The following is a 26867-nucleotide window of genomic DNA, read 5'->3' as shown; positions in this document are numbered from 1 at the left end:
TGGTTTTTGAGTTATTTACAGTAGCTTTTTATTCAGCAGCTCACCACTTTGCAATGTCAGCATCTGGTTGCTAGGGTCCAAATTACCCTAGAAACCATGCATTGATTTAAAAAAGAGACTGGGATATGAACAGGAGTAACAAAAAAGTAAAATTGAAGCAGAGGGGCAGAACTATGCTGCAAAATTCATTTAATTAGTAATGCACCAACACTACGGGGCCCATTTACTTAGCTCGAGTAAAGGAATGAATAAAAAAAACTTCGAATTTCGAATGTTTTTTTTGGCTATTCCACCATCAAATAGGCTACTTCGACTTTCGATTACGACTTCGAAACGAACGATTCAAACTAAAAATCGTTCGACTATTCGACCATTCGATAGTCGAAGTACTGTCACTTTAAGAAAAAACTTCGACCCCCTAGTTCGCCACCTAAAAGCTACCGAAGTCAATGTTAGCCTATGGGGAAGGTCCCCATAGGCTTAGCTAGCTTTTTTTGGTCGAAGAAAAATAGTTCGATCTATGGATTAAAATCCTCCGAATCGAATGATTTAATCGAACGATCGAACGAATAGCGCTAAATCCTTCGACTTCGAAGGTTTTTTATTATAGATCAACCCTCGATATTCAACTGTCGAAGTTAAATCCTTCGACTTCAATATTCGAAGTCGAAGGATTTAACTTCGACAGTTGAATATCGAGGGTTGATCTATAATAAAAAATTAAGACCAACTGAAAAGTTTCTTAGAATTTGAGATTCTATAACATACTAAAAGTTAACTGAAGGTGAATCACCCCTTTAATGTATAACAGTGATGTATTTGATCGGGCCCAAAAAATCAATGGTGTCACTGCCTAACACTATGGTTTTGAACAGTTGCAGCTATCCGGTTGCTGCTGAAATTCAACTTCCAGCATTTTATGACAGCTGATGGTCAACAGTTGGATATCTCTGATTTGAATTCCATTCCCCCCACCCCTTAGATTGGACAAACCTTCTTACAGTTCCTGTGCCCCCCTTAATCTCTAATTTAGACCTAACCAATGAAGTTTATTCTTTTCTGTAAGCCAAACATCATTATTCATAATACAATATATAATAAAAGAACTCTTGCAACATCAGTGTGAATAATCCCCTTGAAACCTATGCAATTAAAGTACTACTGGTGGAATATAGGCTCTTTTCAGAAGACAGAGCATTCTGCTAATGTTCAGCTGAGAAGTTCTTCTACAAAAATTTGCAGGCTGCGTAACACACAGCTAATGTTTTATGTATCACCTCCTCCCTCTGCTTGTGTTAAATATTTTATTAGAGAGCAAACACTGAACTAAATCTCTTGAAAATGTTAGAAAAAAAAACATTGACTGAATGTCTTAAGGGGAAAAAATATCAACTTTTCTTAGCAGAAATGAGTAATAACAGGATTATATTGGCTCAAAGTTTTTAGTGACTTTCCATAAAACAAAGACTAATGCTTATTCTATTGCTAATAATTATCGCTTTTTTATGCGAAAGCATTTTATATATTTTTTCAATCTATTGGTATAATGTGTTGCATCCAGTAGAGGAGACAGAGTCATGGGGATTCGGAAGTTTAAGTGTCTGTCATGGATATATTTATCTGCTACATAAAACTTTTAAGTGCTCATCAGTCTGATGGTTACACTTTAGGAACCTTCCTACCCCACAGATGCCATTTGCTTGTCTTTTAGAGCATCTGCTGTTATTGAGCCAATTTAACTGTGTTTTACTTATTGCTTCATAGGATTTATAGTACAGTATTTGCATTCACAAGTCCCTCGATGCTCTGCACAGTATTTTGACCAACTTGTATAAAAAATGACCACTTTGAAAATATTATGCAAAGGCATAAGGAAATCAGAAATAGATACGTCTAAGTTAACTTCAGAGTCATGGTCATAGAAGTTCATTTAGTTATATGTTGAACACTGACCCAGTTTGTTAGTGTGCTCAGCTAAAAGTCTTTGGAACTAAACATTGTAGGGGAAAGAACCGCAGAGCTCCAAAAATTAGCAGCAATATGTCAGATTACATAGAGGCTTGTGTGCTGTCTTTTTATGATCAATAGGGCCCAGAGATATTGCATTATACAACTCAACAGAACCCAAATTAACATTTCCAGAAAATGATGAATATCTTAAACAAATCAAGAAGATAATCAATGGAGCTTGAAACTATATATATCCCATATATTCCCTAGAGTTTATGTTTGGCTCCCTTGCACCTGAGGATGTACTGTATTCTCCTGCGTAAATTCGCTAGCGAAGGAGATAGACTGTAGCACTACTTCGCACTCTAACGCCAGGCGAATCTTTGCTCTGGCGAATGGACATTACGCAAATTCACTAAGATGCGGATTTTAATGAACATTACCTCTTGCGCCAGACTTGCCTTCACCACCTCAGACCAGGTGAGGGTGCAGTAGAGTAGATAGGAGTTCCTCAAAAAAAAATTCAAAATTTTTCTAAGTCCCAAAAAACGCTGGCGACTTCATTTTTCAGGGTGATAGGCTGCAAAAGATTGTACATCATTTGGCACCCTGGACGCAACTTCACATTTTAGTGAATTAGCGCTGTTGTGGCAAATATATATATATATATATATATATATATATATATATATATATATATATATATATATATATATATATATATATATATATATATATATATATATGTATGTATACACAACCTTCTACAATAAAACATTTTTTTTCCTTTTAAAAAGTCCTGAGAGTGTGGACCTTATTGCAATTGGATTACACACACACACATCCAGAAAGCTCTGAATTACAGGAAGACCATCTACCATAGTGTCTATTTTAAGCAAATAATTCTCATTTTCAAAACTGCTTTCCTTTTTCTCTGTAATAATAAAACAGTAACTTGTACTTGATCCCAACTAAGCTGCCTGAATCCATATTGGTGGTTTATTTGATGTTTAAATTATTTTTAGCTGATGTAAGTTAAGGTATGGAGGTCCATGCAAATTGCAGTGCAGTTTTATCTGGTTTCTCCAAGAGTCAGAAGATGTAAATTTTACTGGGTCAGCTTCATTGCACAGAACAGGTTGGGAAGAGTATAACCATGAGCAACTGTATAGGAATATTGAGAAAAGGACCCATAGAGGATGTTGAGAAACTACATTTCTGCCTTTTAACATCAATATGAGCTTCAGTCTTTTTTGTGTCTGTCTATGAGCTGGTTACAATAACTACTAAATATGTCATGGTGATATATAGGGCTCTAAATAATCTTTGATACAAATTCTTTAAATAATCAATGTTTTTTCTATAAATCTACAAATGTCAGTCTCAAAAAAACAGATGCACATATACTGGTTTGCTGTTGTGGTGAAAGACATCATCTTGGTTCTTAACATCAGCAAATGCGTTTCTACAATGTTTTACTTTTTCTTTCAAAATTGAATAGCATTAAACACCTGCTACATATTTTCAGGACCTGAAAGGGGTTGCAGTACCTCTTATAAAAAAATATGAATTTCATAAAAGAGATATGCTGTGGTTCTGAACGTCTGATGCTCCTTCCTTGATTCCATCACTGGTTGCAGATAGAACATGTGATTGCTGCAATCAAATGTGCCCTTGCTGCTAGCCATCTCTCTTATTCTAAGGAAATCACTTGCATTCTAATGAATGGAAATGTCCACCTTGTGAATGAATTGAGAAGGCAAGCGTAATCCAAAGGGCCACTGAGTGTCACTTATTCCAGAAGGTGGAAGCATTCTGCCATGTTTACTTATTGGCATCATGTAGAAAATTCATTTTTGGAAAGCACCACAGGCTTGCTCTCCTAGCAAGGCAGAGGATAACACAAGTCACTGTTTAAATGTGCAGTAAACCCTCCTTGGTTTAAATGAGTCCAACTCTCTTATTTGTCTAGAGAAGCCTTCCTATAGGGTAGGCAGCCAGGTATTACATTACAGTATGTTTAAATAATTTGATGGCTACTAAAAATCAGAGCATCAACCATATTATACAAATTGGCAATCAATTTTGTTACTCTGTTTAATGTTATTCAGATTGTCCGGTTTTAACAACTCCATTTTTTCAGGATGTGAGGAAAATTATAGAATATAGATGTAGGAAACAGAACTGAGATTCCAAACAGTTTAAGACACATTTATACATAATTTATGGCGATAAATCTATACTGAACAGCACATTATCTGGGCTTTGTTAGCACCACTGTTCATATGATCAGCAAAGTGTTATTGTTTCTGTGAGTCACCAATGACATACAGTATAAAGGTACTTTAGGGCAGTAATCACCAACCAATGGCTCACGAGCATCATGTTGCTCATCAATCCCTTGGATGTTGCTCCCTGTGGCCTCAAATTAGGTGCTTATTGTTAAATTCCTGGCTTGGCAAGTTTTGGTTGTATAAAACAAGATATACTGCCAAACAGTGGGGCTCATTTATCAACACTGGGCAAATTTGCCCATGGGCAGTTACCTATAGCAACCAATCAGTAATTAGCTTTTTGAAGCCAGCTGCAAGTAGAACAATGAATGCAGCAATCTGATTGGTTGCCAGGAGTTACTGCCCATGGGCAAATTTGCCCAGTGTTGATAAATGACCCCCAGTGTCTCCAATATGCTGCCAGTCCACAAAGAGGGTGCCAAATAGCCAATCGCAGCTCTTAGTTGGCACCCCTTCCCCCTTGAACTCTTTTCATGCTTGTGGTGCTCCCCCACTCTCTTTAACAGTAGCTAATTTTTTTAAAACTTCTGATTGATTTCTGTTGGTAACTAGACCTTAAACAAACCTTGTGCCCATTATAATATATATTAACTCCTCTTTAGTTTATTTGAATTATTTAAAATTATTCTATTTTCTTCTGTTGTTATACGGACCAAGTACAAAGCAGATAAGCACCGTATCCTGTATCAACCAATGAGACCATTCGTGAGCATTTATCAGGGTATTATTTTATGGGAACCTATTACTAAATCAATAAAATGCTCACATAAGTATCAAGGAAACTATGACTTTAAATATGTCCTTGGGACTAAATGCATTGATTTTTATATTAAAGGCCCTGTTACCATAAACTGTTGTTTAGAAAATTGTTGCTTAGAAAAATCATGTACAGTTTACTTAGTAGAAGAGTCTGGCAATATATTAGACTGGCTTAGAAGTGACAAGCAATTGAATTCCTTATAGGAAATGAGCTACAGTAGGTTAATTGAATAGACTTTGTGCTTCCAAGTAAACCAGAAAAATGTTATGTGGATTAGTAATCATCATATTTTTTTCTCACGAAGACACATCTCCTCTGAAACAAGACCGTGTTAAGGAGGGCTTTAAAATATGTTTTCCTGCATAAGAAAGAAAACCCAATTTCTTCCATGTACACTAGGAATGAGAAAGAATCTATAGCAAGAGTGGCTGGGTCACTGAAGGGCAGTATTCTCAGAAGCTTGGTCGTAGAAAATCTGAAACAATTTCTAAAATATATTAGGCATTAGAAAACCAGTACAAAAAGTTCCCATCTTGTAAACATTTCCTGCTCCATATCCTACTTCAGTTACAGATTAAAGCTACCTGTTCTTATTTATCCATGATGGGAACATAATCAAAGAAGCTCATTTAGCAAAAAAAAAAAAAGCAACATTTCTGTCTAAACTACAGCTTATAATTTGAGTTTTAAATGTTTACATATTTTCAAAAAGCTAAAATTAAATTGAACTAAATATTTTATATCATTCTTATTTTTTTTCCTTCTAGTTTTTTTCTAGAATAGTGTGTCAGAGAATTGTACTTGTTCTTGCTTCTGTAGAATTGTTATTGTTTTAGGCAAATCTGACAATGTCTGGCAATGCTTCTTGTGACCTGTGCCAGTTCCCATGCTGTAGTGTCTATGACATAAAAATGTTAATCATAGTAAATGCTGGTGATCTTTCTTAATTTAAAAACTTGGACTTAAGGGCACATGTATATCCGCAAGTGCAATTTAGAGCATTTTTTAGTGCCATTTTCCCCCAACAAAGCAGCTTCTTTTTGTAGAATATTATGGCCGCAAGGGGGTGATGTAAATTTGTGTAGCTGGAAATTGAGTGCAATTATGCCTAATATTTTGAAAGTCTGCCTATCACCATTTCTGGTGTCTCATTGGTGTTGTTTCCAGTGTTTGGTGTGCGAGTGACGTGTGCTCTATTCTTCCAGTGCAACTGAGCAGGGTCAGACTGTGCTGGTAAGACACTGGGAAAAAACCTGGTGGACCTGGCTCTCGTGGGCCCTGCCAACCCCCCCAGTCCGACCCTGCAACTGAGCCGCAACAACTAACACAGAGTGCTGAGGAAACCCTGGTGCTAGGGTCTGGTCTGGAGCTGGCAGTCACTCCAGGGTTCCTCTGTGTCAACACAGTGCTCAATTCAGAATGGAAGGCAGGAAAAACTGAGAAATGCATAGAGCGGAAGTTCAAGAAGGACATGTTGATGCAGCTACCTTTAATAAAGGTTTTTTTACGCGCAACGGACTGTGTAGAAATTGCAGGTACCGTAACTGCATTTGCAGACATACACGTGCCTTCTTTTCTTCACACCTCTTGGTGCACCAACATCACTTCCAGATCTTTCTATAATCATAGCCAGATATGCCCATAACTTCATTCACATTCTCATAGGTTCTGTACCTAAATTCCAGATTTCCTGGAAAAACTGGGGCGACTGGTGGACATGCCAGTGTATAACTTAGAGAATCTAATGAGACACATTTACTATAGCTTAAAGGGGAACTATTGCAAAATGAAAATTTAATATAAGCTTCAGCATACTGAAATAAGAAACTTTCTAAATACAATTAGTTAAAAATGATGTACCGTTTCTGAAATAATCAAGTTTATCTTCAGTATCTGTTTCTCCTCATTCTGTCTTCATTCAGGAGCTAGATGTCAGATGAATGATCCAATATATCTTATAGGGGGCTCCTTTTTCCTAGAAGATGTATTAGAGCTCACTTTATTAAAATCATCAGAAACCCTGTCTCTCTACATGCAGGATTTGTGCAAAAGGCAGTTATTTTGTTAGATGTACTGGAATCAGTTATTCGAGTGAGCTCTAATACGTCTGCTAGGAAAGGAAGCCCCCCTATTAGATATATTGGATCATTCATCTGACACCCAACTGCTGCACGAAGACAGAATGAGGAGTAACAGATGCTGAGAGAGGAATAGTGAATATAAACGTGATTATTTTCGGAAACAATGCAGAATTTTTAATTGATTGTATTTAGAGAGTTTCTTACTTCAGTATGAGAAAGCTTATATTACATTTTCATTTTTCGTGATAGTTCCCCTGTAATGTACAAACTATTAATTAGTGTCTAACTTTATTGTATCTGACCTGAACTATTACCCACATTGAAATTTCACAGTCATTTACTTTCATGAATTAGTAAGGCAGAATATATGTTATTGTGCCAATAATCTACTCAAACATTTCCTGTGTGTTACTGTAACTGAGATAGTGTTGCAGGGCTTAGGGGTAGTAGATCATACCAGAAAATACTCTTTCTTTGATAGTGTATCATTAAAAAAAAACAGTGGGAGAGAATAGGGGGAAATAACTATATTCTACAAAAACTGAAAACATTTTCATTATTATTTTCAGTAGTATATAAAGATATTTTTTATTCTACACTCATTTGAAAACCAAGGTGAGCAAAGAAAGTTATATTTAACCTGTAGCAAACTATGCATGCAATGACTGCTTTGAAGAATTATCATTATATCCCGTCAAGATTTAGGAACATTTTCATGTACTGCGGAAATCGTAATGTTTTATCCAGTTTAAAGGAACAGTAAGACCAAAAAATTAAAGTGTTTTAAAGTAATGAAAACTTCATGTACTGCACTGGTAAAACAAATCTGTTTGCTTCAGAAACACTACTATAGTTCATATAAACAAACTGCTGTGTAGCAATGTTGGGAATTAAAAAAAAACTATATGGCACAGGTTAAATAGTGGATAACAGATAACATTATGTTCTACAGAGCTTATCTGCTGTGTAACCTGAGCCTTTTCTCCTTTGAATGGCTGCCCCCATTGTTTCACGGCAGCTTATTTATATATACAAAAGTAGTGTTCCTGAAGCAAACACAGCAGTTTTACCAGTGCATGGGCAACACTGCATTATATTTTTATTACTTTAAAACACTTTTACTTTAAACAATTTTTTGATGTTATTGTTCCTTTAAAATATATTGATTTCATGATTAGTTAATACCTCTCTGAACTACTACTACCCAACTTTTTCTTGAAAAAATATTGTTGCAGTCAATGCCTGTCAGTGGCAGCATAATTGGCTCAAGACCATATGATGTTTCCCAATAAAAAAATTGTAGTTACAAAGTTAATTTGAGTTGAATAAAAAACGAGCTAACTGTAAATCTTAAGCTCTCAATAGTCTTGTATATTATGCTTGTTCAAGAAGTCACCCAAACCCAATTTGTTAGAATCTGCCATCACAACATCACCCGGCAGGGCATTTCGCAACCTCACTGCCCTTACTGTGGTCTTTTCTAACCAAATTATCCTCACGCTGGTCTTTCGTCTTAAAATTATGTCATATGCATTATTATGGGCCTGTGCACCAGAACAATAATCAGTTGAAGGTTTAATAAAATGGGTGTTAGGTTAGATGAATAGACAAAAATGTTGCCAATATCAATAGATGGCTATTCCGCATCGATATACTTATAACGTGTCACTTCTGGAGTTTAGGTGTTCTTTCTAACTTCAGATATTAGTAATTTATCATAAGCACCCAAAATATACAGTAGTATATCAAAATGATATCAAGAAATTAGACAAAGCAGATCTTGAAAATTTGACCAAATGGGAGACATTTTTAACAATAAGAGGTGCTCAGTGGAAATGGGTGACATCATTCGTCAGATATGATTGAGATAATTCATTACATTTTACTACATACTTTATATACTGTATGGTAAATAAAAATCATATTAGAAAAGCAGGGTATAGTGAATCAAGCAATATCTTACAAAAGAAGAAAAGTCAGATTGTGTTTACTGGTGTCGATATGTCTCTTAAGTAGCATCTCCATGTGCTCTGGAATTTGACCTTAACTTCTGTCAGATACACTGTAATTTCAGTCATCTGCTGTCTTACTTTATTACATACTTTTAGAATTATAGCCTTCTATCCTCTCTATCCCCCATAAAAAATGCACCCAATATCTTCAAACAAAACTGAAATCCTACGCCTTGCAGCAATAGGCCATTAAACGATGCACTCAGCAGTCACATTCAATCCACCCAGCCTAAGGAGCTGCTGCGCCTATTAACCTCCTATTTATGTCATCTATGACCCACTTTAAGATCAAGTGATAAAAGTGATAGCTTTAAATATGCATGTATCAGTGCTAACGTCTGCACATTGTATACAACACTGTTTTTTACAGAATCTGAACAATGTGTCAGATAATCATAACTACCTACGTATGTGGGCATATTTATAAAAGCGTGTATTTAACTTGACATCAAATTGCAGAATTTGCCATAAAATTAAATATATATTCTGTAGACTAATGCTGAGATGGCTCTTTTGTGTTAATCCCGATGTTAAAGCACTAGTTGTTAATTTATAAAAGTGCTCAACAGAGTTAAGCTAATATTTGTCAAAATAACACAATTCAGTGGAATTGGAGAAATCAATTAAGACTTTGAAACTCTTGGGAAAAAACATTGCATAGTTAATATAATTACATAAGGACTTACCTAGCTTTATACTAGTTTTTACAAAGTTGCACAACTTTTTACACAATTTTTTACTTGTGGCTTTTCAACCACATGACAGTATACTGAATAAGCAGTTTTTTTTACAAAGATGAAAGACTGTGTAAATGGTAACAAATAAGAGTCTTGTGACAAAAAGGGGAAAGTTATTAAACTTGTCAAGACTACACACCTTCAATTCCCAATGTCCTATTGAGGATAAAATTCAATATACAGAAAACAGATAGAATGTGGATTGCGAAACCAATATATTAAAAGTATAATTTATTGCTTATATCATCTCTAAAACACTGGTCTGCCAGGAAGCACAATGAATTATTTAAGAATAAATATACATAAAACCGATAATATATTCAATCCAGGTGGATAATCACTTTTCCTGTAAAGAAAATTCAAATAACTGTTCCTTGGTTGTGGTGTATGCTTGTAATTTAAGGGACAAGAAAAGGGTTGTGAGTTGTAGTTCAGCAAGACAGCAAAATTATTTGAATTGGGATTATGGGATTATTTTCCCAAAATGGTGAAGCAATGAAATATGCAGAGTGCTTTACTGAGTAAATTTAACAGGCAGATCGATGAGTGGCTAAATATAGAGCGCAGATTTTTTTCAAAGGGATGTATTGGGGCGTCCCCCCACTCCCTCCTCCTTGCCAGCTGTAGAAGCCCCCCAAAAAGAACTTGGAATGGTCATACCAGATTCAAAGTTCCAAGGGCACAGCCGGGTTTGAACTCTCAGCAGCCTCAAGCCTGTTCTTGACATCTACTCTTCTCTGCAGATGTCCTTTTCAAGAGGATCCAAGATGGTGCACCGTCTGTTTTAGTGCGTGCGCTCCACAGCGGAACGCAAACTCATTTCTTTTCACGATCTCCCGCTGCTTGACCGATTTCACAAACTAGCGGATCACGGAAAGCTGGCAGATTACAATTTTTTTTCTGTGTAAATGGTGCAGCAAAAAGGCTAAATTTTCCCCTTCTTACAAATGTGTTTTTTATGTAGAACGGTAGTATTAATTATTACTGAACTTATTAAGTATATGGATATGAAGAAACCTTTATTACTACTTCTCTATTTTGCTTTGCTGCAAAATTTGCAAAACTGCAGTTAAATTCGACAAAATTTGGAAAAAATCTGCCTAGTGCATTGGAGTCAATGGGCTTTTATTCTGACATCAAGGAGCTTAGGGTAAAATACCAAGGGTTAATTAACCCTCGATATTCGACTGTCGAAGTTAAATCCTTTGACTTCGACTTCGAATATCGAAATCAAAGGATTTTACCGCAATTTGTGCGATCGAACAATTAAATCCTTCGAATCGAGCGATTTTCCTTCGACCAGAAATTTGTTAGAAAGCTTATGGGGACCTTCCTCATAGGCTAACATTGATGTTCGCTAGGTTTTACTTGGTGAAGTAGGAGGTCGAAGTTTTTTTAAAAGAGACAGTACTACGACTATCGAATTTTTAGTTCGAATCGTTCGATTCGAAGTCGAAGTAGCCAATTCCATGGTCGAAGTAGCCAAAAAAAACCTTTGGAATTCAAAGTAATTTTTCTTCTATTCATTCACTCATGCTAAGTAAATGTGCCCCCAAATGCATTGGAGTGCATGACCTTTTTTCCTGCCAATACAAAAGACATGGCAAAACTCACATGCAGATTTATTAAAATCTCCACCACTAGCGAAATTGTACATTTTTCCACAAAAAATGAATTCCTTTTTTTATTTTTTTTTATTTATGTCTATAGTGTCATTTCAAGGGAATTAAAGGGAGATTTTTTTTCTATTCTCCGAACTGTTCTTTCTAACCACACGTCATTGAAACAATATAACGGAGGACAACTCAAGACTCAAATCTCAAAATGCAAAGAATGATGTGGGAAGTAGAAGGATCAAAGAAGCATGCAAAGCATTGTCTGAATTGGAGTCTTGGCTGTAGGAGAGCTGTGTACTGAAACACTGATTCAATGGAATATGAATCAAATATTTTTAATTAATCTACATTGAAAAGTTGCTTAGCATTACATTTGTAAGCAAAATTGTATTCTTTTTCAAGTATTTTGATGTTCTTTTTGCCAAAGGCATCAGTAATGCATGAGCCATTCAGTAATGCTTTAAAGTTATTAGACTGAGCAACAATAACTAGTCTTTTATTCCATGTTTGTGCTTTATTAGTGACAATAAATGAAAGCTTGTTTTCCACTTCGCAATTAGCAATTACATATAAACTTTTCTGGAGACAAACAGATATCACGCGGAAATGTAACTTACAGATACGTCATACTTCTTTTTTTTTAATTTCACTGCTCATCCATAAGCTGTTTTTGCAGACACTGTTAACTATGAATACGTTAAGGAGTTTTTCGGCTTTTCAGTCATTCCATTAAAACATCGTTTCTAAAAATGTGTTTGCATTTTATGTTTCTCATGCAGTTAATAAGGGAAATGGATAACTGTCTTCTGTTTCAGATTTCTGATGGCGATGCAGACTCACGAAGCTAAGGAAATCAATTGACTTGTTCTTTTGTTTTGCCTTTATTTATTTCATGTTCCCAAGTTTAATTTAGCAATGTAAAAGCTCTTAATACAGTAAAACCAAGGGGGCAGATTTATCAGGGTCGAAGTGAATTCGAGGGAATTTTCAAAGTAAAAAAAATTTGAAATTTGAAGTAATTTTTTGGATACTTCGACCATCGAATAGGATACTACGACTTCGAATTTACTTCGTCTTCGATTCAAAGTAAAAATATTTCGAATAATCGACCATTCGATAATTGAAGTACTGTCTTTTTAAAAAAACTAGACTTCAATACTTTGCCAAATTAAACCTGCCTGAAGTGCTATGTTAGCCTATGGGGACCTTCTAGAGCAGTTTGTAGAGGTCGAAGGAAAATCCTTCGATCGATCACTGAAATCGTTCAAATCGTTCAATTCGAACGATTTTACTTTGATTGTTCGATTGCCAAATTCGGTAAAAAATCCTTTGACTTCGATATTCGAAGTATTTTAGATTGATGGTCGAATTTTAAAGTATTTTTTACTTCGAAATTCGACCCTTGATAAATCTGCCCCTAATTGTATAATTGTACAGTTATATAATGAATTTGGCCACAGCTTCGAAATTCGACCCTTGATAAATCTGCCCCTAATTGTATAATTGTACAGTTATATAATGAATTTGGCCACAGCTGTCCACGCCCACTAGCAGATCTCAACAAGCCATTGACAAAACCGGTTTCTATATACCTTACATCGAGAGCATTTTTAGCTATGGAAACTCAGGGCATGACCCAAATGTTATATCAAGTGTCCATCACTTGTCTGTTAAAGGCTACAGCATACATTTTTGGAAAAATTATTCCTATTTTTAAGGCAAAATTTTAACTATAGATGGTATTATGACCTAGTAATCAATGGATGTTCTACAGTTGTCTTATTAAGCATTTTTAAAATTATTTTTGTCACCCAATACCTTTCTGATATATCTTTATCACATCAATCTTACATGGTTGTGCTTTGGTGTGCTTTTTAGTGTCTCTCGCCTTACCAAATTGTTTCTCAAGCATTTCTGCTGTTTCCAGCTATGCTTCACCAAGAATATATCCTTACTTACAGCTGACGAGACACTTGTTCACTGCTTTATCATGTCATATCCCAATTGCTACTCAGTTTTATAGACTAACGACTTTAATTCTCTATGAATGCGTTTGCCAAATTCATCCATCTCACTAGCTTCTGCTGTTTCATTGCCATTCTCTGGCAGTCCCACCACTAGCTTCCAGTAGTTTACAAACTGGATGTAAAATATTACTTCTAAACATTAAAACCCTGCATACATTGTGAGTCTGCTCCTCTTCTTGTTTCTTCATTCCAAATATTACACAGCTCATTCAGAAAGTCATTGTGTCCTCTAGTGCATTGACTTCGCAGAATTTGAATTTCCAATCTTTTTTTTCTATTTATCTCAAATAATTTAATACATTATGGACCAGATTCAATTAATTGAGAAAAAGGTTCACATGAAAACTAATGGACGAGGTTCAAATTGTGATGCAATTTAGTTTCAGCAAAACTTTTCTTATGGTTTATCATGTGAAAACGCTATTGAAGTCTATGGGGAAAGAAATTGAAGTGAATTAGGAGAAAGTTTTTTCTCCTCAAATTGAATCTCATCTATGAGTTTTCACATGATAAGCCTTGAGATAAATGTTTCTCCCTGAATTGAATCTGGCTCTATATATTTAAAATAGCACCCTACTCCACTTAAACCTCATTTTAAATGGCAATAGCATCCCTAGTACAATATCTCTAACCAGTCATTGGATTTCTGCTCCATCATGCAGATTGATGGTAATTTTTAATGATCAACATTTTGCACATCTCTGGTTTCAAAGGGGTGAAGTTGTAAAAAGGAAACAGCACCTTACGTTGCAGACCAGACACAAAAAAAATTGTCATCTAGGTAAATAAAGCTTCCAGTGCTTTAAATCGCCATTGCAATTGTGTGTAATGTCTGTTCCATTTTAAAATATGATGCTCATGTTGTAAGCACTGTTAAGAACCATCCCATGATTGACCTACAGTAGATTAATAACTATGAAGATTAATTTAATTGTTTCCTGTTGGGACTGTTTGCTCTACCACATTTCACTATCCATCTGGGTCTTCACAGGCGTTCTTGAGTTGCACAGGAATATCATTCTCGACAACTGAAAAAAGTCTTTTGTCATGTAAGAGGCCTAGCCACATACATTATTAAAAGCAGCTCCATCTGTATGTCTTTGTATGTAATTTTTATATAAGGTAACTTGTTCTTTGTACCAGAACCTTCGGGAATAGTAAGTTCCTTCCTGAGAAAGATCACAACTACATATGTTATGCTACAGGCAAATATAGAGAAACTTTAGTCACAAAGATCATCTGTTCTTTCTCTTTTAAAAGTGTTAAAAGCTTATTCTGTTAATGCATTGTGCAGTTATATAAGCCTTTGGTATCTTGGATTTTCATGATGAAAAAAGATTATATACACATTTGATTACCTTAAAGTGCTTTAGAACAACTAAAATAGTAAAATGTCAAATAGTTTCAGATGATATAGTAGAGTACTGTAAGCACTTATATATACCGGGAATCTTAAATGATAACGATTTTCTTAAATTCTTAAAGAGAATAGTGAAGAAAAAGTGTACCATTTTTTTCCAAATACAATTAAAAATCAACAGTATTGAATTTGATTTACTGTATAAAACCCCGTTTTTGTTTATTTTTAGTTTGTGTTCTTTTTTTTTAATGGGGGACCAAAGCACCCAGCAATTACATTTAGCTGGGTTCCTTTACTACTAGAATCTCAGAATTCTTTTCAAATGTTTAAAGGGATACTGTTATGGGAAAATGTTTTTTTCAAATGGTATCAGTTAATAGTGCTGCTCCAGCAGAATTCTGCACTGAAATCCATTTTTAAAAAGAGAAAACAGATTTTCTATATTTCATTTTGAATTCTGAAATGCGGCGAGATATGTTGTTCATTTCCCAGATGCTCCCAGTCATGTGTCTTGTGCTCCGAAAAACTTCAGTCACTTTTTACTGTTGCACTGAAAGTTGGGGTGATATCACCCCCCCCAGCAGCCCTTCAACAGAACATGGGAATGCAACAAGATAAGTCTTCATCAGCGGATCAGGTCCTTCAGTTGTATTTAGGGAAAAATGCATTTAGAGTTCTAGTTTCTGTTTAAGTAATGCTCACACCCCAATCAAGTGTATGTTTTAAACAAGGCTTATGATTGTAATACTGTAAATGTGAATGTTCATTTTTTTAATAGTGACTCTTGATGCGTTGGATGTTTTATATGTTTATGGCAACCATGGTATTGAGGGACGTAGTAGCTAAAAAACAGTGGTATCACAAGCTGTTGGATCTCATTAAGTGACTAGCAAAGAAGTCTTGGCAGCTTCTACAAACTGGGCTCTCATCCAGATTTGTTACTTCTCATTCTTCTCATTCCCTGTTTGATTGGGGAGCTCAGAGCTAAGCCTGAGAATTCCAAATAAGCTGTGTGTGTTTAGTGTTCTGGTACTTACACAAAGAAGCACCAGGCTTTTCCAAGTGACTAGGCATCTACAAAGGGATAAAAAACTGCCCAACTCAATTTATTGCAACTTGAACCATGAAGTAGAAATTGTCTGTGTATGACTTTCCAGTTATGTGTTTGTCTATATGTGCCAAAAAAAGCATAAGCAAACATGCTGGGTGATTATGACCTAAAGATCTATATTGAGTAACCATAACGTAAATTAATCTCTACTGTTCCCGTTGAATAGCATATGTATTTGCGCATCTACAGCACTGACATTTTAGCTTTCTAACAAGCATATATTTAATTTGTGTAGTGGCAGAGCACTGTTAAAGGGCAGTACACATTAAAAAATCCAAAAAGAATTTAGATTTATTACTGTGTGCATTTCCTTTGTTTTGAAAGATTACAAAACAACAAAAAAAAGCACATTTAATAGTTAACTGAAAAATAATTACATTATAACCTTTCTTTTTGTAAAAATACAGTATGCGTTGTTAAACCATAAGAACAGACACCTAAATATACCAGTGGATCCCTTAATTGGTCAAATGTATATGTAATGGTTTAAGTGTATGGTGGTTTCTTTCTAGAAAACCTTCAAAACATCAAATAAAAATTGTATTTTGCCCTACACATGTGCCCACTGTATAGTTAAGTTGCCATGAGTTAGGAAATGTAGGGGGGAAGGAGCGGAGCCCCAAAAAAAATTTCGATCTTTTTCAGCCTATCACCCATAATGTAGAAAACACGCCAGCGTTTTTTGGGACTTAGAAAAAATTTTGACTTTTTTTGAAGCAATCCCTATCTACTCTATTACGCTTCGCCTGGTCTGAGGTGGCGAAGGAAGTCTAGCGTAAAAGGTAGCGTTCAGTACACTGCGCGCGTTAGTGAATTTGCATAGTTACGTCGCTAGCGAAACTTCGCCAGGCGTAAGGGTGCGAAGTAACACTAGCGAAACTACGCCAGCGTTCGTTAGTGAATTTGCGCAGTAACGAAAATGCCAAACGCTAGCGAATTAACGCTAGCGTTCGGCGCTTAGTGAATTTGCCCCATGGGGTTTTCCTGATAAGGGATGTTTCTGTAATTTAGAACCTTATACTTTATCTACTAAAAAAATATTTTGAACATGATATAAACACAATAGGCATATTTTGCTTTCAATAAGGATTAATTATATCTTGGTTTGGATCAAGTACAAGGTACTGTTTTATTATTACAGAGGAAAAAGGAAATAGAACAGGATACCTTGGATGATGCATTGAAAAACAAAAACAATTGTGCAGACACAAAAAGCCTGTTTAGGTGCCCTGAATAGATAACATATCAAATAGTATAATCCTGTAGCATCTGAAAAAAGGGAAAGTTGTCCTTTCTTGCTGTTATTAAAATTTTACACTAGCATCTTACTTTGTTAAGTAAATGTACAAAATTGTAATGATTTTTAACAAAATGTTGCCTAACTTATTAAATGATTTGTCATAAAGCTATGACCAATGCAGAGCCTTTATTGCAACTTACCATAAATAAAAATTACACTATTTATTATACTTCTATTATCTGCATTTGAGTTGCACCTGTGTGCGAAAAGTATGGAAATTCAGTAGACGTTTTGTAGAACCCTGACTAACTTATTAAGTTACATTGAAACAGTTTGTATAAGAATTATCAGTAATAATTAATGATGAGGGGCGAATTTCTCCAGCTTTATATTGCTGAAAATTCTGCGAATTTCTCGCAATATTTGCGAAGCGTTGAAAATTTCGATTTTGGAATTTTGTCAACTGCGTCAATTCTGGTACATTTTAACACCGCCATTAAAGTCAGTGGGCGTCCGAATAGTGCTGACACACGACGATTTTGATGTGAGCGACTTTTCTGACGCGCGTCCAAAATTTTTAGACGCCTATGAATTTTCGCCTATGAATTTTTGCCTATTTTTTTTCACCTCGAATTCACACCTGGCATATTTATTCGCCCATCACTAGTAATAATAAATATTAATATAAATACTGGTCACAGAATCAGTTCTAAAACAAAACATAAACATTCCCTACAATATCTGCTCTCTTATTGAATGTATGTATTCCACCTAATCAAAACTTATATGGATCTTCTGTTTCCAGAATATAAATTATATAGCCCCAATAATGTCGGACATTCTGCACCACAGATTCCTATCTGTTTTATTTGAATGGCTAAAGATATGACACTTGCTAGAGAAATAGTTAAGAAACTAAGCCGCATGCTGTCATTCATCCAAATGTTTCCCGTTTTCTATTGACAGAAATTGGATTACACAACAAAGTAGTTCATGAAATATGAAAGACTTTATACATGGAGCATATTTGTGAAAAATATGCCACTATTAATACATCCCTAGCAAGAGATAGCTGTTGCCTGAGGCTAATGAATGAACGTGAGACATAACGGAGAAACCCAAACATTTCATATAGATATTTGTGCTGTCTAGTTGAATGGGCAGTTGATCACATCACTAGGGGGTTGGTGTAAAAATCCATTTATATATTGCCCTGGGCTCTTTTCTACTTTACCAACCCCTTGTCACTATTGAGAATCCCCTTGTTTATCAAGGGATAGAATGAAATTGAGTTGTATATTTCACATAAACCTATTTTTTTCAAGTCAAGGAGACTGTTTCTTTAGTATCAGTCAATGGGACAGATACATTTCATTTAGGACAACTATACCCCCAAAATGAATGCTTAACCAACAGACCATTTTTATAAAATTAAGTGGCATATTAAAGAATATTACCAAACTGGTATATATTTAAGAAAATGTTGCCTGAGCCACCATTTTGTGATGGTCTGTGTGCTGCCTCAGAGATCACCTGACAAGAAATACTACAACTCTAACTGTAACAGGAAGAAGTGTGAAAGCAAAAGACACAACTTTGTCTGTTAATTGGCTCATGTGACCTAACATGTATGGTTTGTTTGTGTTCACCATGAATCCTAGGATCCCAGGGGGCGGCCCTTATTTTTTTAAATGGCTATTTTCTATTTATGATTACCCAATGGCACATACTACTAAAAAAGTATATTTTTAAGAAAATGGTTTATTGACATGAAGCAAGGTTTTACATATAAGCTGTTTTATTCAATATATTTTTAAAGAGACCTACATTGTTTGGGGGGTAGAGTTTTCCCTTTAAATCTGGTTCAGTTTTCCCAGTATTCTTTGTCATAAGCCATGAGATAAGTTTCTTGATTTCAATTTATATAATCAAATCTTCATAAGATTTGATTATATAATCATGCTTCATAAAACATTTTTCACTACCTCCTCAAGCAAATCCCAGTTCTATACAAATCTCCTAGTCTACAACCGACTAACCTCATTCCTCTCTGACAATAACCTGCTGGACCCCCTACAATCTGGTTTTAAGCCACAACACTCCACGGAAACTGCCCTGACTCGACTAACTAATGACCTTTTAACTGCTAAAGCCAACAATCATTTCTCACTACTAATACTGCTTGATCTCTCAGCCGCATTTGACACTGTAGATCACCCTCTCCTCCTCCAGTCCCTCCATTCGCTTGGCCTTCATGATACAGCCCTGTCCTGGTTCTCTTCTTACATCACCAATCGTTCCTTCAGTGTCTCCTACAATGGAGTATCATCTTCTCCCCTACCTCTTTCTGTTTGAGTTCCTCAAGGCTCTGTCTTGGGACCATTACTATTCTCCCTCTATACTTCTTCCCTCGGCAAATTAATCAACTCGTATGGTTTCCACTACCACCTCTATGCTGATGACACTCAGATCTATCTCTTATCTCCTGATCTCAACCCAGAACTCCTAACTCGCGTCTCCTCCTGCCTGTCCGCTATCTCTACCTGGATGTCGCAACGCTACCTTAAATTAAACCTCTCTAAAACTGAAATGGTTCTCTTTCCTCCAACTAACACCAGCAACATCCCAGAAGTATCCATCATAGTTAACAATTCCACTATCACCCCCTCTCCCCAGGCCCGGTGCCTTGGAGTTATCCTAGATTCTGCCCTGTCATTCACTCCTTATATCCAGTCACTTATTAAATCATGTCACTTCCACCTAAGGAACATATCCAAAATACGATCATTTATCACCCAAGATGCTGCCAAAATTCTTATTCACTCTCACATCATATCACGTCTAGACTACTGTAACTCTCTTTTAATTGGCCTTCCCCTCCAGAGACTGTCACCTCTCCAGTCCATAAAGAACACTGCTGCGAGGCTCATACACCTCAACAACCGCTCCTCCTCTGCCTCGCCATTCTGTCAATCCCTGCACTGGCTTCCGTTACCTTACAGAATCAAATTCAAATTAATGACACTGACTTTCAAAGCACTTTATAACTCTGCCCCACCCTTCATCTCTGAACTCATCTCTATATACTCGCCCAACTGCTTACTACGCTCCTCTACTGACCTGCTACTCAACTCTTCTCTCATTACCTCCTCACATGCTAGGGCTGCACCCCTCCTCTGGAACTCTCTCCCACGGTCTTTCCGACTTTCTCCCAACCTTTCTGCTTTCAAGAAATCTCTGAAAACGCACTTCTTTCGAGAAGCCTACCCTCACTCTGCTTAACTACCAAACGCAACACCACATACAATACCACATTTCTCACCCACTTAATTCGATCTTGCCCACTCCCACACCTTGTGTATTACTCCCTTCCCTTTCGACTGTATGCCTATGCATAGGGCCTTCCTCACCTTTTTGTACCTGTATTGATTGTGATGTATGTGACTCCATATGTTCTATGCATATAATTCATGTGATTTAGTTGTATAATCACATTTACTTTACAGTGCTATGCAATATGTTGGCGCTATATAAATACATGTTAATAATAATAATAATATAATCAAATCAATGTCTTATGTTCACTGTTGTAGTTTCCAGTAATTCATCATAAGGGAGCTCCAGATGCACCACTGATTTAAAGGAGGTTTCTAAAATAGAGCATTAAAGAAAAATGTTCCTATTAACTGAATGTGTCCACTTCATGGCTCTCCAGGGGCTGCTGGAAGATACAATTCAACAAAACCTGGGGATCTAATTGAATGTAAAACAAAGTTTGCCACAGGCCTGATAATCTAGAAAAAAAAAACAATAAAAAGATAGCATTTACTGCTTGAAAACCAACATCTAATTGGTATGGATTAGTAACCCATGCATGACATATATTTGGTGTGGATTACTACTCCTGCAAATAGTGTACCTGTAATTAATGTTAGTTAATTAGACCCGTCTGTGTGTCATTATTAAGACTTTGGGGATTTTGCTTCAACCAGGTATAATGTTATATGGAATGTGTTGATTTGTTAGTTCATTTTTAAAGAAGTGAGCAATAATTACATACTGGAAGAGCCAAAATAGAAAGTAGCAACAAAAAATGTGTAGCCTTACAGAGCATTTGTTTTATAGATAAGGTCAGTGACCCCCATTTGAAAGCTGGATAGAGTCAGAAGAAGGAAAATAATTAAAAAACGATTAAAAAAATGAAGGCCAATTGAAAAGCATAGAAAAAGCTTTTATGTAAGATATTGTGTACAGTGAATAGCCCAGAGCCATCCTTTACATGCCTCATGCAGCTACTAGACCCTATTTGTGCATCGGATCCCTATGTTAGTTTCCTTCCCAGAATTCCTTCTGCTTTGCTTACTAAAGGGGAACATCTCTTCTTAGCCAAAATAACTTTTTAGTGGATCCACTCCTCTGGCTGTACATATACAGATTGAAAAGCTCTGCATTACACTAAAGAGCAATTGGGAATCCAGTTAGCATACTGACCTGGCTGTGAATTAAAACTCAATGGGTAATGCTCAGTCTCAAGGGTATCCCATTCAAATTGAAATTTTGGCAGTGATCATCAGCTTCCTTCCTAGAATTCCTTCATCTTGTCAACTAAACATAATAAGGGGCAGATTTATCAAGGGTTTTTTATGGTCAAAACTGTCTAATTCGACTAGGGAGTTATTCAAATTTGATTGAAGTTTTTCAAGATTTAAAATAATCTGGCCTTTTAAGAACTCAAATTCTACTATTCACCACCTAAAACCTGCCGAATTGCTCTTTAAGTCCAGGGATCAATTTGGAGTTGCAGCCTTCCTGACATTCGAGTTTTTTTTTTCTGAGAAAAAAAAATCGAGTTTTTAAAATCCAAATCAAATTAAATTAGCGTTTTTGGGTCTATCCTATTCACCGAGTTTAAAAAATTAGATTTTTATAATACATTTCGATTGGTCAAATTTCGTGGCAGTGTATGGGAGTTTTAAAAACATGAACTTGAAATTCAACCCTTGATAAATGTGGCTCCAAAAATTGCAGATGGACATTCTAACTGACTCAGACTCCACAAATGCCCTTAACAAGCCACACCTCCAACATAAACATCAGGCATATTATTGAAGGGGCTGAGACATACTCCAAGCTGCAATGCTGAATTTTATTTGTTTATGGAATAAGCAGTCAGATTTTTCAGGCCTAAAGAGTCCTTCATCATTGCATTTTTGTAATTGGTCTCTGGTTAGGAAGTTTGGGTTCAGTTTCTTCAGTAACTTGCTGTGATCTTGGACAAGTTACCTCTTCACACATTTATACCTTTTTATGACCTATGCACATAGCAGAACTATTCTCTATAGACTTATATAAAAGCTAAAGAATCTATGCTTTAGAGATTAGAGTTCGGCGGTTTTGCTTGTCTTATCTGGGGCAAGCAAAGTGGTATTCTATGTTGTATGTTGTAAAACACAAGTGCAAATATGCTGAATATTCTGTGTAGCCACATGCTGCTCTCTTGTTTGTTAATATTGAAGGGGAAGTTTGCTTTAAAAGCACACTTGTTGACGTAAAACAATTTGAATTCTGTTTTGTGTATTATTCTAATTTATTTGTATTCTGCCTCTCTCCAACCTGGAATTTAAACTGCCTCCTGGCTGCTCATTCTTATTGAATTCCATGGAATTTGTCTCCTTTGTGCCATTTTCCCCTCCTATTATAATTGTAACCATTTCTACCATAACATTTTAATTGCTTACTTTTACATGGCAAATATTAAAAAAAATTAAAGAATATATTGTTCCACAGATTTATATTCTATAGATTATATATGGATTGCGTGGACTAGAATACTAAATATTCACTATAGAATATTGTAGATTAACATGAATATTTTTTAAAAAGCAACTCTATTGTATAATTCTGCTGTAAGCATAGGAAACAGATGCACCCCTAATTTGCCTAAAATATTCTAATCCTAATCTCCCCTATTCATTTGCTTGTAGAAATGTGCGAGTGGTGTCCTATAAAAACACCAGTTATTTCTGTTTCAGAACGAGAGCTCAAAATGGCTTGGCATCAGCTAAAATCATGCATTCAAAGCCGATTCTGTGTTACTGAAGCGCTAACGCCTGAGGGTCCCATCCAGAAGAAAACAGATTACTTCCCTTTTATGTAGGAAGTTTGGGAAGTACAGTATATAAAAATGAGTATCGTGTGCCAAATCACTTTTTATGAGACTTATATACACCACAAGCAACTGTGAGAATCAAATCACACACAGTGACTGCTGTAAGAATGACAACAGCGCGCGATCAGATTTACATCATTTGCTATGCAAAGGTAGACTAATATCAAATAGTGACTTTCTGCATTTATCTTTTTTAAAAATCATACATGTATATTTCACGGTTCTTGGGTAGTAGTTGGGCTACAACTCCCAAAATAATTAGCTAGCTGGTATAGCTCCTACGTGTTGGGAAGTGTCCAACCTCTGGAGGCCCGAATTTTAGTGGTATTAAAGATTTTTGAAATCACTATTAAACTCTATTTCTCTAAAATCACAAATGCCATGAAAGTTATTAAAAGACTTGAATATAAAAAGTACAGAAAAATATCAAAAAACCTCTAAAAATTCTAATTGTTCCAGAATTGTTTGGTTGAAAAAAGGTACAATAGCTCCCATTGCCTTCTATGGCACCTTGTCTGTTTTAAGAAAAAAAGTCAAGGTTTTTTTTGTGGTTTTTACTCTTAATACATTTTGAATTTTTAAAGTTTTAGAGAAATAAAAAACCACACATTTTCAGAGAAAAAATAGCAAGGGTTGAATTTCAAATTCATGTGAGTTTTTTAAAACTCCCATAAACTCCCATAAATTTGAAATTCAACCCATCCAAATTTATTAATAAAATCGAATTTTCTTAGCTCGGAAGAATTGATCGAATGCGATTTGAATTAGAAAAACTTGATTCAGGAGAGCTGCAAACTTCACCAAATTGATCCCTGGACCTCTCCCATTAACTTATACAGTAATTCGGCAGGTTTTAGGTGGCAAATAGTCGAATTCAAGTTCTTAAAGGGCCAGAATATGATAAATCTCGAAATTCAAATTTGAATTAAACTCGAATTGAGTTTGGATAATTCACATTTTGAATTTGAGAGTTTTGACCAAAAAAAAAATTGCAGAATTTGATTTGAATTTTCACTACGACCCTTAATAAATTTGAGCCTTAGTGTCTATTCAGAGTAACATGGACAGAAGACTTTCCATTAGTGATGGGAGAATCTGACCCATTTTGCTTTGCCAAACAATTCACGAAACATCAAAAGAGTTGGCAAACACATTGAAGTTGATGGATGTTTTCTTGAGCTACAGTTTTTCAAACAGTGCATCATTTTCTAAAATATTCTCTGTAGTCTGTAGTCCGTCTCTGCAAAACGAGTCAAAATATTTTGCTTATCCCTACTCTCCATATACCTTCTGTATATGTTCCTGTGTATACAGAAATATAGAAATGATGGTGATGAATGCCCAGCTTATTTGGTACTTGACACATTGTCAGCTTCTCTTTTACTCAACTGTAAATAGATACTGGCACCAGAAAATAATAAAAACAATGTATTAAGCGTGCGCTTCCTTAGTAGACGATAGTAAACAAAATAAATAAAGATAAAAGCTATATGCGTTCCCCGTAAAACTTTTACCAAATCACTTAGGGACAGATTTATCAAGGGTCGAATTTAGAGGGTTAAAAAACCCTCGAATTCGACCCTCGAAGCAAAATCCCTCGAATATCGAATTCGAAGGATTTTAGCGCAAATACTTATATTGAATGATCGAATAAAAATCGTTTGCTCAAACTATAAAATCCTTCGAAACGAACTATTCGAACGATTTTACGCGATCGATCGAAGGATTTTTATTCAACCAAAAAAGACGTAGAAAAGTGCCGGGGAAGGTCCCCATAGGCTAACATTGCACCTCGGAAGTGGCGAAGTATGAAGTCTAAGTATTTTTTAAAGAGACAGTACTTTGATTATCGAATGGTCGAACGATTTTTACTTCGAATCGTTCGAATTTGTATTTGGAATTCGGATCGAATTTGACCAATTCGATGGTCGAAGTACCCAAAAAAAATTCGTATTTTTTTTTCATTCGAATTCTTCACTTTTTTTTTTTACATCCATCTTAACATTGCCTTTGCATGCTATTTATAAATATGCCATAAAAGTATTTACCCAATGCTTTTACATCACCTATTTGGCCCCTTGTGTTCCTCTGTGAGGGTGCTGCCATATTTGTACATCAGTAGTCTGTTACCGTTACTCTGAAAAGGAACAGTTAGGTTTGCAAAATAGGTTTAGGAAACAATTACTTACAAAAGCAGACCTATCAGAGAAAAATGATCAACATTTCCTATAAGTAGGGTTGCCACCTATTTGGTTTTGACTCAAACAGGTTGGTTTTTCTTAGGACTGCTGGGTTACAACTGCCTGTTTGGGTTTCAGCCTTGTGAAACCCAAACAATAATCTGGACATTAATCGCCTCTGATGTCATGACCCTGCCCACACAAGGCACAAACATGCTCCCAAATGTTAAAACCCCACCTCCCTATGTCACTGATTCGCCCTTGGTGCCATCATCCTGCCCCCTTGTTTATTAAGAATGGTTTGCGCAGGATATATTTTAAACTAGATAAATGGTGAATTAGGCTGCATGGCGTGTCCTCACCCAACTTAGAAAAGTAAATATAAATATTAGAAAAATGAGACTTCAACTCCAAATGACCAATTCACCATTACAATTTTAATTTGGATATGGAATTACAAAATATTCTGAGAGTAAAAATAAAAGGCAATATTTATTTGTTTACCACCATGCCATGTGTAGCCCCATACCGACTTGGCTACACAGCTAGGGCTGATTAGCCCACACCTCATTGGAGTGTTATGGATCAATAATAATTATTCCAGCAAACTCTTCCCAACTTTGTAACAACAGATACAATACTATCCAGCATTGGACCTTGTTCCAGGTGCACCCATTTCATTGATTGCAAACAATTAAGCCACCCAGGATGCCTTTTATCAGCTACCTATTTTGAGTGGCTCAGTTCCACTTTACAAACTTTTAATTCATCATTGTATGTTTGTCAGTGGAGAGGGGTCCCTCAGTCCTTATGCAGCGCTGTTTCCTTGGTTTTTAACCAGTTCATAGCATGGTGGTAAACAAATAAATATTGCCTTTTATTTTTACTCTCAGAATATTTTGTAATTCCATATCCAAATTAATATTTTAATGGTGAATTGCTCATTTGGAGTTGAAATCCCATTTTTCTAATATTTATATTTACTGCCCCCTTGTTTGTTATTTGTGGGGGTCAAAGTTGGGAACCCTACCTATAGGCTGGGTTTCAGCCTCGTGAAACCCAAGCAATATTCTGGAACAAACCGCCTCTGATATCACAACCCCGCCCACACAAGGCACAATCTTCCACCCAAATGTCATTATCCCATCTCCCTATGCCACTGATCTGCCCCCAATGCCATCATCCGGTCCCCTTCTTTGTTTTTTGAAGGGGTTTAAGGTGCCAACCCTACCTATAAGTAACTTTTAGAGTCAGATTTATTATTGTTTGACTACTGTTTTCCACGTAAGGTTTCAGTTGATTTTTTGTCAAACTTCACATTTTCAGGTTA

At 35.9% G+C, this 26867-nt stretch overlaps 1 protein-coding gene across 3 annotated transcripts in view; it reads left to right on the top strand.

Moving 5' to 3' along the window:
- snx29.L (sorting nexin 29 L homeolog) overlaps positions 1-26867 on the top strand; it is a 290583-nt gene that overhangs the window by 213541 nt on the left and 50175 nt on the right. Inside the window, exon 20 of one of the 3 annotated variants that reach the window (XM_018236317.2) lies at positions 11545-11920. The exons of the other annotated variants lie outside the window; for them this stretch is intronic. Within the exon in view, the coding sequence (XP_018091806.1) occupies positions 11545-11604 (60 nt within the window). The 3' untranslated portion in view covers positions 11605-11920. Of the gene's footprint in view, positions 1-11544; positions 11921-26867 lie in introns of those variants that run through there. 3 annotated transcript variants of the gene reach the window in all.

Source organism: Xenopus laevis, chromosome 9_10L, assembly GCF_017654675.1.
Source record: "Xenopus laevis strain J_2021 chromosome 9_10L, Xenopus_laevis_v10.1, whole genome shotgun sequence".
Classification (NCBI taxonomy): Eukaryota; Metazoa; Chordata; class Amphibia; order Anura; family Pipidae; genus Xenopus; species Xenopus laevis.
This window is presented reverse-complemented; position numbering and strand designations above follow the sequence as displayed.